Source organism: Mobula birostris, chromosome 3, assembly GCF_030028105.1.
Source record: "Mobula birostris isolate sMobBir1 chromosome 3, sMobBir1.hap1, whole genome shotgun sequence".
NCBI classification, from domain to species: Eukaryota; Metazoa; Chordata; class Chondrichthyes; order Myliobatiformes; family Myliobatidae; genus Mobula; species Mobula birostris.
In genome coordinates, this window is record NC_092372.1 from 63441040 (window position 1) to 63458568 (window position 17529).

The 17529-nt window shown below is 43.5% G+C and overlaps 2 protein-coding genes across 8 annotated transcripts in view; one reads left to right on the forward strand and one right to left on the reverse strand.

The window, feature by feature from the left end:
* Positions 1-14159, reverse strand: part of LOC140195086 (phospholipid-transporting ATPase VD-like) — a 198564-nt gene extending 184405 nt beyond the window's left edge. For 3 of the 4 annotated variants that reach the window (XR_011885354.1, XM_072252763.1, XM_072252766.1), the window contains exon 1: positions 1903-1963. Coding sequence is in view for 2 of the 4 variants with exons in the window: in XM_072252763.1 (XP_072108864.1) it covers positions 1903-1956 (54 nt within the window). In the remaining 2 variants the exon portion in view is untranslated. Of the gene's footprint in view, positions 1-1902; positions 1964-14073 lie in introns of those variants that run through there. The other variant, XM_072252765.1, reaches the window with a different exon arrangement.
* commd8 (COMM domain containing 8) overlaps positions 13634-17529 on the forward strand; it is a 28577-nt gene continuing 24681 nt past the window's right edge. For 2 of the 4 annotated variants that reach the window (XM_072252767.1, XM_072252768.1), the window contains exons 1-2: positions 13634-13779; positions 15705-15860. In XM_072252767.1, the coding sequence (XP_072108868.1) occupies positions 13687-13779; positions 15705-15860 (249 nt within the window). In that variant the 5' untranslated portion in view covers positions 13634-13686. Of the gene's footprint in view, positions 13780-14210; positions 14367-15535; positions 15638-15704; positions 15861-17529 lie in introns of those variants that run through there. The other 2 variants (XM_072252770.1, XM_072252769.1) reach the window with 2 other exon arrangements.

Genomic DNA, 17529 nt, shown 5'->3' on the forward strand with positions numbered 1-17529 from the left:
AGCAATCTGGCCTGACTTACCTGACAGAGGGCAAGGGGCAGGACCCACCACAGGGTAACAGCAATCTGGGCTGGTTTACCTGACAGAGGCAAGGACAGGAAGGGACAGGACCCACCACAGGGTAATGGCAATCTGGCCTGGTTTACCTGACGGAGGCAAGGGACAGGAAGGGAGCTAGGTACAGGGTGGCTTCAAGACAAGACTTCACGCAAGATGAGGCAAGAGTAACCGGCAAGACAAGGCAAGGCTTCAGGCAATGCAAGGCGAGACAAGAACTTAAGACGAAGTGAGAGTTCGAGACGAGACGACAGAAGGCAGAGGAAGGGATCCAAGGAGTAAGGACAAGAACAATCCAGCACTCCACCCTGGTCTCTAGAGGTATTTATGCAGCCAGCCCCAACAAGAAACAGCTGCCTCAATTAGTGCTCAAACAGGAACAGAAACAGGGTAGACAGGAAAACCTGGAGTAAGGGTCGATGGACCGGACCATGAACCGGAATGCAGACTTCACGGACCGGACCATGACCCACCCTCACTAATGTGCCTAATTACCATATCACGCATAATAAACATGCAACACAATATGTGGCTCCTATGCCCATGATGAACTGGGCCGTATCCACTTCTTTTTGTAGGATTCTCCATCCAAGAGAATTGGTGTTTCCATACCAGGCTGTGATGCAGCCTGTCAATATACTCTCCACTACATATTTATGGGAGTTTTTACAAAGTTTTAGATGTCGTGCCAAATCTTCACAAGCTCCTAAGAAAGTAGAGGCACCGTCGTGCATCCTTCGAAATTGCCTTTATGTGCTGGGACCAGGATAGGTCCACTGAAATAATAACACTGGGGACTGGCTCATAGACCTCTAGTTTCTTCCTCCTATTTAGCTGAGTTATATGCCAAACAACAAATACTAAGGAGTAAACACGCCTTAAGGGAACAGGTGAACCAACTTTGAAGAAGCCAGGAAGAAACATCCAAACTGCTTTAAAGAGACAAGGAACAGCTTCGAATAAGTCAGGAACTACAAGCAGAACAGAGTCGGAGGAAGATGGAAGAGCTTAAGTTGCAAGAAGAAATTGCAGCTGAGATGGCCAGAGTTAAAGTGCTAAAGGCTTCAGGTGACATGGAGCAGAGAAAATCCAGCATAGTCAATAACAAGGTGGATACATTTGAGGATCAGAAGTCAATAATCAGCTCCTTAGTCTGCTGACATTAAGTAAGATTGTCAGTTATGGCACCACTCAGCCAGATTTTTAATTTCCTCCCTTCATGCTGATTCATCTCCCTCCCTTATTCTGACCGGGTGATAGGCATTCCGCAAGACCAACTTAGAGAAAACTGTGGCTCTGTGAAGGGGCTCGAATGCAGAGTTGATAAGGGGCATGGGATACTTATTCTTTGTGATGATGTTGTTCAGGCCACGGTAGTAGATACATGGGCACAGTGAGCCGTCTTTTTTCCCCACAAAGAAGAAACCTGCGCCTACTGGGGAAGATAAGGGTCGGATAATGCCAGCCGCGAGGGAGTCATTCACGTACGTCTCCATAGCTTCTCTTTCTGGTTGGGACAGGTGGGTAGTGAGGCTCGGGGAGAAGGTCAATCACACAATCGTAAGGGGGATGTGGAGGCAGAGAAAGGGCCTGTTGCTTGCTAAACATTTCTCCCAGATTGTGATACTCTATGGGAACCTTGGACAAGTCAGGAGGCTCAGAGGCGGACGAGGTCGTGGTGACCTCCACTGGGGAAAGGGCTGATTGCAGACAACAAGAATGGCAGAACGAACTCCAGCTGACTATCTTCCCGGTGGGCTAGTCGATGTGCGAGTTATGACGGCTTAACCAGGAGTGGCCAAGAACTATAGTGGCTTGAGGAGAGGAAATTAAATTGAATTGTACCTGTTCCCGATGGTTTCTGGAGAGAAAGAGAAGCAGAGGTTCTGTGCAGTGCATGACTCGGGCCGGGGGTCTACCGTCCAGTGCCCGGGCGTCCAGGGAGGTACATAATGGCTCACGAGGAATTCCAACTTGGAAGGCTAAGTTTTCACCCAAAAAGTTTTCCTCTGCGCCGGAGTCCACTAGTGCTAACAGAGGCAAGGACTGTTGGTTGTAACACAAAGTGGCTTGAAGCTGCACCCGGGTTCGGGTTACGGAAGGGAATGTTGTCTGGCTCACTAGGATCCCCCTGCTACTGGTGAGTCTTCCCTTTATGGCCGAAGGGGACAGGTGGCAAAGAAGTGACCGGACTGGCCGCAATATAGACACTCACCTGCTCTCATTCTCCGGACTCTTTCAGCGGGAGAAAGGCAGTTCCATCCCAGCTGCATGGGTTCCTCTCCCAGGACAGTAGAAATGGCAGGGCTGGGAGCTACACAGGGTGCAGAAGGAGGAGAGAGGTTTGTTCTGGCGGGAGGTGGTAATGCGCGCCGAGAAGTGACCAAAGGTGGTGGACGACCAGTTCTTTCTCTATAGCGTTCTTGGAGGCAATTGTCCAACCTGGTGGCCTGGGAGATCAGGGAATCCAGGCTGTCGTTGTTGTCTCTTGCCGCCAACTCGTCCTTTACCAGGTCGCTGGGTCCATTCCAAAAAACCCCCTGGAGTGACTCATCATTCCACCCCAAGTCGGACGCTAACGTCCGGAACTCCACGGAATATTTGGCAACACTGCGTGAGCCCTGGTGGAGAGATAGTAGACACTTGGCGGCTTCTTTACCACGGACCGGGTGGTCAAAGATCTTTCTCATTTCTGCGATAAATGTGGTGAAAGAAGAGCAGATATCCAATTGGTTTTTCCAAACTGCTGTGGCCCATGCTAATGTACTCCACCGCAGCAACCCCACGATATAAGCAATCTTTGACTTATCTGTGGAGTAAGTTGACGACTGCTGTTCAAACACCAGCACAGTGCTCCGGCTCAGGGACGTGAGGCTCTCTGGGCGGGGGTGTTGGTGACACGTGGGGGGTTGCCGCTACTGGCTGTCTGGGCTGGTTAAACAGGGTTCCAGGAGTGGGTTGAGTGAAATGAGTGGCGACACGGTCCACCTGGTTACCGATCTGCGTGACGTGAGCAGACAGGGAACGGAGCTTCTCCGTGACCTCCCGGAGGAGTTGGTCGTGCTGTCCCAGTAGGGAACCCTGGCTGGCGAGGGCTTGTTGAAGGGTGTTTGTGTCCGCTGGGTCCATGATGGCCAGATCGTTCTGTTGCAAGGAACGGGGCGAACCCAGACGCAGGACACTGGCACGAAGATAGAGTTAGAGTGCAGACGAGGGCGTGAGCGAGGCTGGAACCTGACACGAAGGTTGCTGGAGTTGAATGGCAAACAGAAAGGCAGGCGGCAGACAACCCTTATCTTGACATGCAGCGTAGAAAGGCAAGCGGTAGACAATATTTTTCTTGACATGGAGAGACGGAGTTACACAAGTAAACCTCGGTACTGAAGTAAAACTTAGAATACACAATCCTATGTGGCCAGGAACGTTAATTACCACACTGGCTAAACAATGATCTGGCAACGAGTGGATACAAAGCCGGGGTTTTTATGCTGCAGGTCTTGATGAGAACCAGGTGTGCCGCCATCAAAGGGAATTAGAAGAAAATGGGGAATTAATGGTCGGGACCGTGACACCCTCCTCTCCATATACCCAACCAAGTGCTTCTTAAGTGATACTATTGTACCTGATTCAATCACTTCCTCTGGCAGCTCATTCTGTATACTCACCACACACTGTGTGAAAGAGTTTCCTCTCAGTTCCCTTATCAATCTTTCCCCTCCCATTCTAGATCATTCTCCCTAGTCTTGGACTCCCCTGCCCTGGGTAAAAGGCTGTCACCATTCATCTTATCTATCCCCCTCATAATTTTAAACACTTTTATAAGGTTACCCCTTATTTTCACCTAGCCTGCCCAATCTCTCTCTATAACTCATGCCATCTAGGCCTGGCGACATTCCCAAAAATCTTTTCTGAACTCCTTCCTGATTAACCATGTCTTTCCTATAACAGGGTGACCAAAACTGTACACAGCACTCCGTGCAGTCCCACAAATGATTTGTACAATTACAACATAGCATTAGCATTTCTTCTGCCTTCTGTCACCATCCTCTATCTACAGATATTTGAAAGATTATGACAATGCCCCCTGTATAATTCCTAACCACATCTTTATATACCTTTCTTATCTGTCTTGGAGGGCAATATTCCAACAGGTATGATGTACGTACCTCTTGGTGTTACTCAGGGAAGCTGTCTTGGTCCCCTGCTCTTCTCCTTATTCATGTTACCCTTAGGAGACAGCATTAGTGAACATAAACATGATTTCCCCAGTTATGCAGGTGACACACGATTGCATATCTCTGTTGCGCCTGATGATGATAACACCCTATCTTCTCTGACTTTTGGTAAGGCTGCAATAAACAAACGGATGAGCAATAATTTCCTAAACCTAAATGAAGATAAAACTGAAATATTTTGGTTGTTCCCAAAACCAGAAGTATAAATTTCTCGAGAAACTTGGGAACTTGGCTCCCTTGTAAAGTCAAAAATAACAAGCCTAGATGCCATCCTTGATTCAGATTAAAATTTTAAATCCCACATAAAGAAAGTGACCAGAACAACATTTCTACACTTAAGAAATATTGCAAAAGTGCATTTGTTTCAGTCACATGATAATGCTAAAAAACTAATTCATGCATTTATATCGAATAGAGTAGATTACTGCATTGAACTTTTCACTGGCCTTCCTAAACAACCTATTGACAAACTTCAACTCATTCAGAACACCACTGCTAGACTTTCAACTAAAACCAGAATCAAGGAGCATATTATTCCTGCCTAACTTGGCTTCTTGTATCTTTTAGAAATGAGTATAAAGCTCTGTTACTTGTTTTTAAAGCTTTTAATGATCTGAGTCTGGGGTACATCATAGAATCACTTTCATTTTATAATCCTGCTCAAGCTCTCAGGTCTTCTTCAGCTGGTTTCTTAAACTTAAACCATATCCCTCAAAAGATTATTGGCAGGGCAGACCTTTTTGAACTACACTCCTAATCTGCGGATACAGATTCCATTGGCACTTTTAAACGCCAGCTCAAAACCTATTTATTTACTCTTGCTTTTAACTAACATCTTTTTGTCTTTTATCTTCATGTTAACAATTCATCCCATTGTAATGCATTTTGAAATACATTATCTGTATGAAAAGTACTCTATAAATGTTATTATTATTATTTATTAATTTTCCTCAGCTCAAGCTGGTAAAACCTGACGTATGGGCATAGCCAAGTGCGCTCATTTCTCACCAGAGCCATCAAACATTCTTCATATGATAACCCTTTCATTCCTGGAACTGAAAGAGGGAGGGGGAGGTAGCCAATCAACTTCCCAGATCTTTGCTTCATCCCTCCCCCTCCTGTCTTCTCCTATCATTTCAGATCTCCCCTCCCCCTCCCTCTTTCAAATCTCTTACTATTTCTTCTTTCAGTTAGTCCTGACGAAGGGTCTTGGCCCGAAATGTCCACTGTACCTCTTCCTATAGATGCTGCCTGGCCTGCTGTGTTCTACCAGCATTTTGTGTTAACTTTCAGGGTGTTTTGCACAAGGATTCCCAATTCCCTCTGCACCTGGGATTCCTGGATTTTCTCCCTGTTCAGAAAACAGTCTTCACATTTATTTCTACGACTGAAGTGCATGACCATGCATTTTCCAACATTGTATTTCACTTGTCACTTTCTTGCCCCTTCTCCTAAGCTGTCTAAATCCTTCTGCATCCTACCTGTTCCTTCAACACTACCTGCCCCTCTACCAATCTTCGTATTATCTGCAAACTTGGCAACGAAGCCATCTGTTCCATCAACTAAATCATTAATATACAGCATTAAAAGAAGTGATCCCCACACCAACTCCTGCGGAACACTACTAGTCACTGGCGGCCAACCAGAAAAGGATCCTTTTATTCCCACTTGCTACCTTCTACCAATCAGAAAATGCTCTAACCATGTTAATAACTTTCCTGTAATGCCATGGGCTCTTAACTTGGTAAGCAGCCTCATGTGTGGCACCTTGTCAAAGGCCTTCTGAAAGTCCAAAGATACAACATCCACTGCATCCCCTTTACCTATCCTACTTACAAACTCCTCAAAGAATTCCCACAGGTTCGTCAGGCAGCATTTTCCCTGAAGGAAACCATACTGACTTTGTGCTGTCTTGTCCTGTGTCACCAAGTACTCTTATCACCTCATCCTTAACAATTGATTCTAACATCTTCCTAACCACTGAGGTCAGGATAATAGGTCTATAGTTTCCTTTCTGCTGCCTTCCTCCTTTCTTAAAGATTGGAGTGACATTTGCAATTTTCCAGTCCTCTGGAACCTTGCCAGAGTCCAATGATTTTGAAAGATCATTTCTAATGCCACCACAATCTTTAACACTACCTCTTTCAGAATCCTAGGGTGTAGTTCCTCTGGTTCATGTGACTCATATGCCATTAGGTCTTTCAGCTTTTTGAGCACGTTCTCTCTTGCAACAGTAACTGCACCCATTTTTCTTTCTTCACACACTACAACATCAAGCATACTGCTAGCGTCTTCCATAGTGAAGACTGATACAAAATACTCATTTAGTTCATCAGCTATCTCCTTTTCCCCCATTATTACTTCTCCTGCCTCATTTTCTAGTGGTCCTATATCCACTCTCATTTCTCTTTTATTTGTGACATATTTGAAAAAAACTTTTACTCTCCACTTTTATATTGTTTGCTAGTTTGCTTTCATATTTCATCTTTTCTCTTCCTCTATCTTCCCACTAATTTTTGCTTTGTTGTATGCCCTTTCTTTTGCTTTTACAATTGCTTTGACTTCCCTTGTCAGCCATGGTTGTGCTATTTTACCATTTGAGTATTTCTTCAATTTTGGAATACACATCTCCTGCGTCGTCCTCATTTTTCCCAGAAATGCATGCCATTGCTGCTCTGCTGACATCCCTGCCAGCAGCTCCTTCCAATTTACATTGGCCAACTCCTTTCTCATACCACTGTAATTTAACTTAAAGGCATCCGTTAGTCTTGCGAGACCATGGATCTGCACCTGGAGAGTCTTCACTCTCCAGGGCACAGGCCCCATGCTGCAAGTCTGCCCTCTCCATGACACCGATGTTGTCCAAGGGAAGGGCAAGGGCCGATACAGCTCAGCACCAGTGTCGTTGCAGAGCACTGTGTGATTAAGTGCCTTGCTCAAGGACACAACACGCTGCCTCAGCTGGGGCTTGAACTCATGACCTTCAGATCGCTAGTCGAATGCCTTAACCACTTGGCCATGTGCCCACATTTTCACTTACTCCACTAAAATACTGCTATATCAGACTTTACTTTCTCCTTACTAAATTTCATGTTGCGGATAATCATATTGTGATCACGAGTTCCTAAAGGTTCTTTTACCTTAAGCTCCCTAATCACCTACGGTTCATTACATAACACCCAATCCAGTAGAGCTGATCCGCTAGAAGGCTCAACGACAAACTACTCTAAAAAGCTACCTCTTAGGCATTCAACAAACTGACTCTCTTGAGATCCATTACCAACCTGAGTTTCCCAATCAGCCTGCATGTTAAAATCTCCCATGACTACCATAACATTGCCCTTTTGACTTGACTTTTCTATTTTCTGTTGTAACCTGTGGTCCACCTCCCAGCCACTGTTGGGAGGCCTGTATATAACTGCCATCAGGGTCCTTTTACCTTGCAGTTTCTTAACTCAACCCACAAGAATTCAACATCTTTCAATCCTATGTCACATATTTCTACTGATTGGAGCCATTCTTTACCAGTAGAACCACACCACCCCCTCTGACTACCTTCCTATCTCTCCGATATAATGTGTAACCTTGGACATCCAGCTCCCAACCATCCTTTGGCCACGATTCAGTGATAGCCACAATATCATACCTGGCAATCTGTAATACTGCAACAAGATCATCCACCTTATTTCTTATACTATGCACATTTAGATACAACACCCTGAGTACCGTATTTGCTATTCTTTCTGATTCTGCATGCATCCCTAATGATTTGATACTCAGCCTCTTGGCTGCAACTAAGTTCCATCTCCTGCCGGCTCTTCCTGACAATCTGACTGTACACTATCTTCACTTTTTTACCATCCATTCTATCTTGAGTCCCTTCACTCCGGTTCCCACCTCCCTGCCAAGTTAGTTTAAACCCCAACAGCTCTAACAAACCTGCCTGCGAGAATATTGATCTCCCTTGGGCTCAGGTGCAATCCATCATTTTAGAACAGGTCATACCTCCCCCAGAAGAGATCCCAGTTATCCAAGAACCTGAAGCCTTGCCCCTGCACCAGCTTCTCAGCACTTATCTGCCAAATCATCCTGTTTCTACCCTCACTGGCGCATGTCACAGGCAGCAATCCCGAAATTACTACCTAAGTATGTATCATATATATCCATCGGTTGTATTGTATCCTGCTGCTCTGTTTTGTATTCTACTAGCTCTATTGCACCTTTCTTTATGTTTAATGTTCTGCATTTAACCAGTCCAAAGTTCATGCTTATATTTTGTGAAAATAATTCCCAAAATATAAACATGAACTTTGCTTTAAATAATTGCTTTAGTTTTACTGATAAAGGAGCATATAGTTTCAAATCACCCATGTATAGAGGGTGTGTTAAAGTACAGCTCATTTCGCTGCTTCTGATTTGATACCCAATTTTTATCTGATTCACTAAATTGGAGAGTGAGTTTAAAGCTAGACAGAACCATAGTGGGCTTAAAGAAGTCACCTTGGAAAATGCCTCGGTGTATTTTGGTAATGGTGGTTGTTCTTTTTTAGTTGTTAATAGATAGTGTGATTATAGCATGCCAGGGCTTCTTCAGATATTGAATGAACTTCACAAGTACTTGGTGTAGTCTATATATATTAAGAACTTCTGTTAACCAAGAGTGTGGGACAGAGTCAAATGTCTTTTTGCAGTCAATATAGCAACGTGAAAGATCCTGCTTTTCCGCCGGGCTTGATTTAGAATTACAGAATCTATTATTAGTTGTCCTTTACATCCTTTCATACCCTTACAGCACCTTCTCTGCTCTTCTGTCAGTATATTGTGTTATCCAAGTGAGTGGTGTTTATTTGGCAGATACATGATGTTATAATTTTATATATAGTTTGTAAATATGTAATAGGATGATATTTTGATGGATCATTTGTGATTTCCCTTTTAGGTAAGAGATATATTTTACCTTCTGTCAATAATTCAGGCACTTTTTCAGGATTTTAAAGAAAATTCTTGATATGCATTAATAGGTATGGATGAAGGGAAGTACATTTTTTACAACAATAATTATGAATATTACCACTACTAGTACTTTTCCAGTTGTGGGTATTTTTTATAAACTCTTTCAGCATATCCATTGCAACTTCAGGCATTTGCATTTCTTCAATCATGTGTGTGCATTCTTTTATTATTACTATTATTATAATATACCTGCCCTGTATCCATCGGTTGTTTATGAATGTGTTCTCCTAAATCCTGCTGCTCCTTACATATTGGAGGCTAATAAGATGAAGGAATGAGCTACAAAGCTACATATGAAATTCAGTGTCCATAAGTCTTAAATTTTAAGTAAAAGCCTGATAGTTTAATTTTAAGAAAATTGTAGCTAAACTTTGGAAGAGCTGAGATTTAGGGATAGAGGATAAGAAAATAAAACCTCATGTTGATAAGGCTATATATTAAGTTATTAGATTTCCTGGCTTTATAGAGATATGCAGAATATTCAAGCTAAGAGATGATAAGCTGTCTTTATAATACTTTAGTGAGGACTTCTAGTTCACATAGAGGGTGAATGACAAAAACAAAGCAGTTGGACCAAATAGTTTACGAGTAATGGTAGAATATCATTATAGAACACATACCAAAGGAAGTTGATGTGGCATTAATAATTAATTTTGAAAAGAAGCCAAGTCAGTATGTGGAGAGGTGGATCTCAGAAAAATTGACCCATTTAGCAACACAAGACTCATTTTGGCTTTGTCTCCCTTCCTTTCCAGCCCTGGTAAAGGGTCTTGGCCTGAAACATCAACTCCGTAGCATCCAGGTCATCTTCAAGGAATAATGCCTCAAAAAGGTGGCATCCATCATTAAGGACTCCTATCACCCAGGACATGCCCTGTTCTCATTGCTACCATCAGGGAGGAGACACACACTCAACGATTCAGGAACAGCTTCTTCCCCTCTGCCATCTGATTTCTGAACAGACATTGAACCTATAAACACTACCTCATTATTTCTTTAATTTTTATTTTCACACAATTTATTTAATCTAGCTGTCTGATATAGATATATATATATATAAAACAAAAATTTGTTGTCTTTGCGGCAGCAGTCCAATGTGATACATAATAATACAGAAAAACATGAATTACAGTAAATATATATATATATATATATACATATATTTATTCCTGATTAATTGAAACAAGACAGGTATCATTGTAGTGTTGTGCTGTGAAGCAGGGAGGAGAGATAGAAAGTGAGAGCTGCATATTGAAAGAAAACAAGCTAAAACATATTCCTGAATCTTTGATATACCTTTCAGGATAACTCAAAGAAATTTTGAGGCAAGATTTGTAATGTAGGAAATATTAGAGCAAGTTGTGCATAGTTTGTTCTCATGAACAACAAGGTGATGATTACTTAGAGAAATTGGCATCAGGAGGAAGTAGGATGCCAGGATGATGAATATGAACATTCACCAATTTCCTCCTCGCTTCTCATTTAAGATGGTGCTGGTGAAGCACAGCGACGACTTGCAGATTGCAAACTAAACAAACAATTACTGTATTAATCAGACTTTTTCTCAGATGTGATCACAGCAATCAATAGCCTGTAACTTCCCTTTTGGCGTAGAGCTGTTGAACCGCCTGTACGACCTGGCATTTCTGTGGTGTGAACTGAAGTTGCGAAGGTGCTGGACGGTTGCGGCAGGCAAGGTAAAGGCTGAATTCAGGCAGCTTGGCCCAGGCACGAGAGCAGGGATAGAGTCAATGTGTGGTTGTTGCTGGAGCAGACTTGAAGGTGATGTTAAGTAGCAGAACCAAGGTGAGGCGAGCAGAGGTGTACAGAGTCAAGGCGGCGGAACCCGGGAGCTATGAAAGGCCTGACGTTCGATCAATTCAAATACTGGGCCGAATCGAGGTGGCAGGCCCTGACCCAAAAGCGTATCGATACAGTAGGGACCGGGCCCAAGAGCGTATCGATACAGTGGGGACCGGGTCCACGAGCATATCGATACAGTAGGGACTGGGCCCAAGAGCGTGTCGATACAGTGGGGACCGGGTCCACAAGCGTATGGATACAGTAGGGACCGGGCCCAAGAGCGTGTCGATACAGTAGGGACCGGGTCTAAGAGCGTGTCGATACAGTAGGGACCGGGTCCACGAGCATATCGATACAGTAGGGACTGGGCCCAAGAGCGTGTCGATACAGTAGGGACCGGGTCCACGAGCGTATGGATACAGTAGGGACTGGGCCCAAGAGCGTGTCGATACAGTGGGGACCGGGTCCACAAGCGTATGGATACAGTAGGGACCGGGCCCAAGAGCGTGTCGATACAGTAGGGACCGGGTCTAAGAGCGTGTCGATACAGTAGGGACCGGGTCCACGAGCATATCGATACAGTAGGGACTGGGCCCAAGAGCGTGTCGATACAGTAGGGACCGGGTCCACGAGCGTATGGATACAGTAGGGACCGGGCCCAAGAGCGTGTCGATACAGTAGGGACCGGGTCTAAGAGCGTGTCGATACAGTAGGTACCGGGCCCATGAGCATATCGATACAGTAGGGACCGGGCCCAAGAGCGTATGGATACAGTAGGGACCGGGCCCAAGAGCGTGTCGATACAGTAGGGACCGGGTCCAAGAGCGTGTTGATACAGTAGGGACCGGGCCCACGAGCATATCGATACAGTAGGGACCGGGCCCAAGAGTGTATCGATACAGTAGGAACCAGGCCCAAGAGCGTATCGATACAGTAGGGACCGGGCCCAAGAGCGTATCGATACAGTAGGGACTGGGTCCAAGAGAAGGCACAACCCGAGGTTTGGACAACTTAGGTGCCTGACCAGATTGAAAACGTCAGGGTGTTGGAGCCAAAGGTGAGGGATGGGCCAGTTTGGCTTGCTGCTTCGCGAGGTTTACTCTTCTCTGCACCGAACTGAGGCTGTGGTCTGCAACTAATGGGTTCCTGAATTGGCTGCAGTGATGACTGAATGTTTTTGCTTACTTTTATTGTTTGCACAATTCATTTTGTTCTGCATATTGAGTAATTGATGCTCTTTTTAATGGGTTTTATTGTGTTCCTTTGATTTATGTCTGCCTGTAAGGAATCAAATCTCAAGGTTGTATATAGTGTACATAATTTGATAGTAATTGTACTTTGAACTTTGAATTATCAACACAGATGCACCTCACCTGCTGGGGATGGCTTAAATTAAGTTGGCAAGAGAATGGGAACCAGATTGATGAGTCAGAAGGTGGAGCAGTTGGTGTAAAGGTAGATGCAACATGTAGAGAGATTTGAGGAAGGAAAAGCAGTGGATAGGACATAATTTTAGTCAGTTGGATGAGTTAAGGTATGTTTATTTTAATGTGAAGAGTATCATGAACAAGGTCAATGAACACAACATGGATTGGTACATGGAACTACAATGTTGTGATCATTACAAAGACTTGGGTGTCACAAGGACTGGAATGGCTGCTGGATGTTCCACAGTGTAGATGCTTCTAAAGGGATGGACAGGGTGGTAAACAAGGTGGGAGAGTGACATGGCTAATTAGGGATAGCTGCAGTAAAGAAGGATATTGTGGTGTGATCGTCTACTGAGTCAGTGTGAGTGTAAGTCAGAAACAGGAAGGGAGCAATCACTCTTTTGGGTGTATTGTATACCCCACCCACACACACATACATACACACCTAATAGCAATAGAGACACAGAAGAGCAAATCAGGAGGCAGAGTTTGGAAAGATGCAAAATAAATAATAGGGTTATTTTCACTGGTAACTTCCCCTTTCCTACAAGTAATTGGCACCTCCTTAGTGCAAAAGGGGCAAAATTTGTTAGGCGCATCTATGAAGGTTTCCTGACACAATACTGTGTGTAGACAGACCCACTGGAGGAGAGACTATATTGGATCCAACACTAGGCGATGAACCTGGTCAGGTGACAGATCTCTTGGCGAGTGAGCAGTGGCAGTGACCTCAACTTTCTGACCTTTACCATAATCTTGGACCGGGGTAGGAGCAAATGGTATGGAAAATTATTTAAGTGGGGGAAGGCGAATTATAATGCTATTAGGCAAGAACTTATGAGTTGTGCTCTAAACCATCACCCTTGTTCCTGATACCTCTCGCATTAAATTATACACATTCCAATCCAAGTTACTGTACTTGTAGTCTAACAGGTTGTAGCACACTTGGAACTATACCTCAGCATGTATAGCAAGGAATGCTTGTTGACACGTTCCTGTTGCAGGAGTGAGGAAGGATCTGGGGAAATCAGAGCTCAGACCCACAGCCCGCCGCTGGATGCGCGCGCACACGCGCCAACAGAGCCGTGCGCGGGCACGCGCGCCAACAGAGCCGTGCGCGGGCGCCTCCCTCCGCGTGAGTCGGTTATATGGGCGCGTGGCCGCGCCGGCTGGCTTGGGCTCGGCTCCCAGTGAAGATGGCGCGGCTGCTGGAGAAGCTGGCACCTGAGGATTGCCCCAGGGTGAGTGGTCGCTCCCGCCCACCACCCCGAGCTCAGGCTACACCAGCTTGAGTGCTGTGGCCGCGGCTAAAGGGTTGATGCTGGCACAGTGTCCGCAGGAAGACGCGGTGGCGCTGCGGCCCTCCGCTCCCATATTTGGCTTGTCCGGTTCTCTTCAGCTGTTTCTGGTCTCAGTTTTGTGAAGTTTGCTGCAAGCGGACAGCCTGAAACGGTCACTTCATCCAATCTAATGTTGGGTGCTAAAGTGAAAGTAAAACCATCCATTGTTAATGAAAACTGTTATCGATTACTTACGTTTATAAGACAGTTCTAATCGAGACCGTGGGGTTGGGGGAACTTGAGTCTTGGGCATGACGAGTGGTTTGCAAGAGGCATTGAGACCTGTTATTGTGAAACTATTCCTTACAGCAGAGTGGTACTGTTGCACGATGAAATCTCGAACCGAAACGTCGCCTGTTACATTTTCCTCTCTAGATGCCGCCTGTCCTACTTTTGTGTGTTGTACTGTTGCAAGATTTTGTTCTGTTTCTTGAAAAGGCGAAGGAAAACTGTAGATGATGCAACTCTGGAAAGGGAAAATGCTGAAAGTACGCAGAAGGTTAAACATCAGCTGTGGAAAGAGGAAGTTACTACTGTAGGCCAAAGAACTTTATCAGTATTGGGAAAGCAAAACACTATACATTTGTAGGAACAGAATTAGCCATTCGGCTTATCTATTCTGCCCCCCTATTCCATCACAGCAGATTTATTTTCCCCCTCAACCCCATTTTCCTGCTTCTCTCTGACACCTGACTAATCAAGAACGTATCAGTTTCTGCTTTAAATATACCAAATGACTTGGCCTCCAAAGCTCCCTGTGGTAATGAATTCCACAGATTCCCCCTTCTCTGGCTACTGAAATTCCTCCTCATCTCTGTTCAAAATGGATGCCCGTCTATTTTGAGGCCGTGCTTAGACTCCCTCGTTATAGGAAACTACCTTTCCACATCCATTCAGTTTAGGCCTTCCAATATTTGATAGTCTTCAATGAGATTCTCCCTCATTCTCCTAAACTCCAATGAGTACAGGCCCGGTGCCATGAAGTGTTCCTCAAACATTAACCCTTTCATTCCTGGAATCATTCTTGTGACACTCCGCTGGCTCCTCTCCAACGACAGCACAGGGTTTAGATGAGCCTAAAACTGCCCACTTTGCTCATTCGTATGAGTCCTTCTGCAGACTCCCTGCTTCCTCAACACTACTTGCCCCTCCACCTACCTAAATTGCAGAGAATTGGTGGAAGGAAAGATAGAAAATAGAGAATATTCTTGATAGGGTGATACTGGGGTTGCTGTGCCAGTTCAAGATTGTTCAATGTCATTTGTCATTATGTACAAATCCATTAATGATATTATTGTAAAGCATAACAAAGGAAGTCACTTCACTGCTTGCCTGATTGTTGCAAAATTGCTTGAGGGATGTTAGGTTCTATTTGTGCATGTGCGTGGAGGTGGGGTGGGGGGACGGTGGCAGTGAGATGCTAAGTAAGTGTGGAATTAAATGAGCAGTTTCTGAAGAAGTAGAACAAAAATGCTTTTTTAAAAATTACCTCGGTTATAAAAGTGCAGGTTTGCATTTCAACTTTACTTGGAATGGGTAACCTAGCTATGGATTCATGCTTGGAAGTGTCTAAATTTCCAGATTCTTGGTAATAAGTTAGTTCTTGACTAATATGGGCAATTTGTTGAGGAAATCATTGTGCATTCTGATTTTCTAGGCTTTCAATAAATACTTGAGGTCCTATATAAGAGACTTGTAAAAGAATCTGGAAATCTCTCGCCTCATACCTCTTCTAGCAAATGCGACATTACAATTTCAGGTAGAATTACATTGACATGGAAATAAATATTTTTTGCATTTAAAATTTCCTATTTATTTTTCTGAAGTTCATTCACAGGGTAATTGATGGTATTTGTGGACGTGCATTTCCACGGTTTCGGGATTATGGAAATGTTTGGAGTCTTGTAGAATGGATGGAGGTCCTAGGTGAGGCCACAACGTTTGTAAAGCATGCCTGCAGTAAACATCTATCAGATGAAGAGGTTGGTGGTAACATATTTTGAACATGAATTGAAGTCTTTTTGGTAAATCTCTGGAATAACGTCTGCTTAATATTTCTCAGAAAACTGTAAAATGGCGCACAACACTGTGCAGAAGTCTTGGGCACATGTAAAACGATGAGTTTTCAAAAATAATGAAATGAAAGTTTTAAATATCAAAAAAACTATAAAAAGCAGTAAACAGTTTAAAAAAAAATCAAAATTAAATCAATATTTAGTGTGACCAACCTTTGCCTTTAAAACTGCAACAATTCTCTTAGTTACACTGTTGTGCAGTTTTATAAGAAAACTAGCTGATAGGTTGTCCAAGCATCTTGGAGAAGTTGCACACAGTTCTTCTGCAGACTTTGGCTGTCTTGCTTGCTTCTATCTCTCCAGGTGATCCCAGACAGCCTTGATGATGTTGAGATCAGGTCTTTGTGGAGGCCATAGTATCTGAAACCATATATTTTAAAAAAAAACCTATGGTGTCTTAGGACTTTTATACAGTGCATACATCATCATGTTTGAAAGATAGTTGGTAATCATATTCCACCTCAAATTGAGTCGTTACTTGGCCACTCAAGGCTTCATGTATTCTACTTGTGTTCTAGAAAATTCCAGTTTTTTTAGATCGATGGCTTTAACGAAAGCACATTTGAGATTTCTGGCAAACATGATTTTGGAGGCTTGTTAAAGCTCTTCATTTCAAATATATCGGAAAAAAGACCTTGTGACTTTTTAACATTTGTGAACATGCAAAAATGCAGAAATCTTTTTTTTAAAAAAAAAAAAAAAAAAAAAAAAATGTTTTTGTTCTACTCACCTGAGATCAGTGCCTGGAATCAAACAACACAAAGTGTATCATTTGAGAGGCCAGTGTCTGTTATTCACAGATTATCACTGTGGTAGCTTTTCAAGGCAGGATCCAAGTTTCACAGTTTAATTAAAGATTGATCATCAATCAAGAGGTCAGAGTTGAGCATGCTCATCAGTGATGTACAGAATCAATACACAATTCCTTGGGTTATGAAGTATTCCTTGCCTTTCAGGTCTTTTTAAATGATGAATAATGCTTTTGATTGTCTTTTATGAGAAACTCAACTTTTAAAACTACTAATTTCAAATAAATCAAATGTTAGTCTCTTGGGAAAGTTTCTTAGGAAATTGTTCATTCCAAATAGTGTTGGGGGGGTGGGGGAGAGAAGATCTGATCTGGTCAGAAGATGTGTATTGTGCAGCTAACTCAACACCTGACAACCCAAAAATCATCCCTTTATCTATAAGCAGAGGTTGGGAGGGTGAGGAAGTACTTTTTCTTGACCAGCTTTAACAACCTTTAAAGCTTGATATCACCACTGGGATAGCTGACGCTGCTGCTCCCTTCTAAAGTGTCTTCAACTTTGCCTGTCAACTTGAGATTTCTCTACTGAGAAGGATAAGGACAATGGCCATATGAGAGCATCATCTGTAAAATTTTACTCTTGAGCAATAAGCTGACTTGGAGTATGTCACTTCTCTCCGTAATAACTATTAAATTACAAGGTGTAGTGACCTTGACTGGCAATGCAAAATTCCAGATTATTCAAAGATCCAAAGGAATAGACAAAAAGGGGAAAAAAGGTGGATAGCATTGTTAATTAAGGTTCCAAAGAGTAGTGGTTATAGGTCC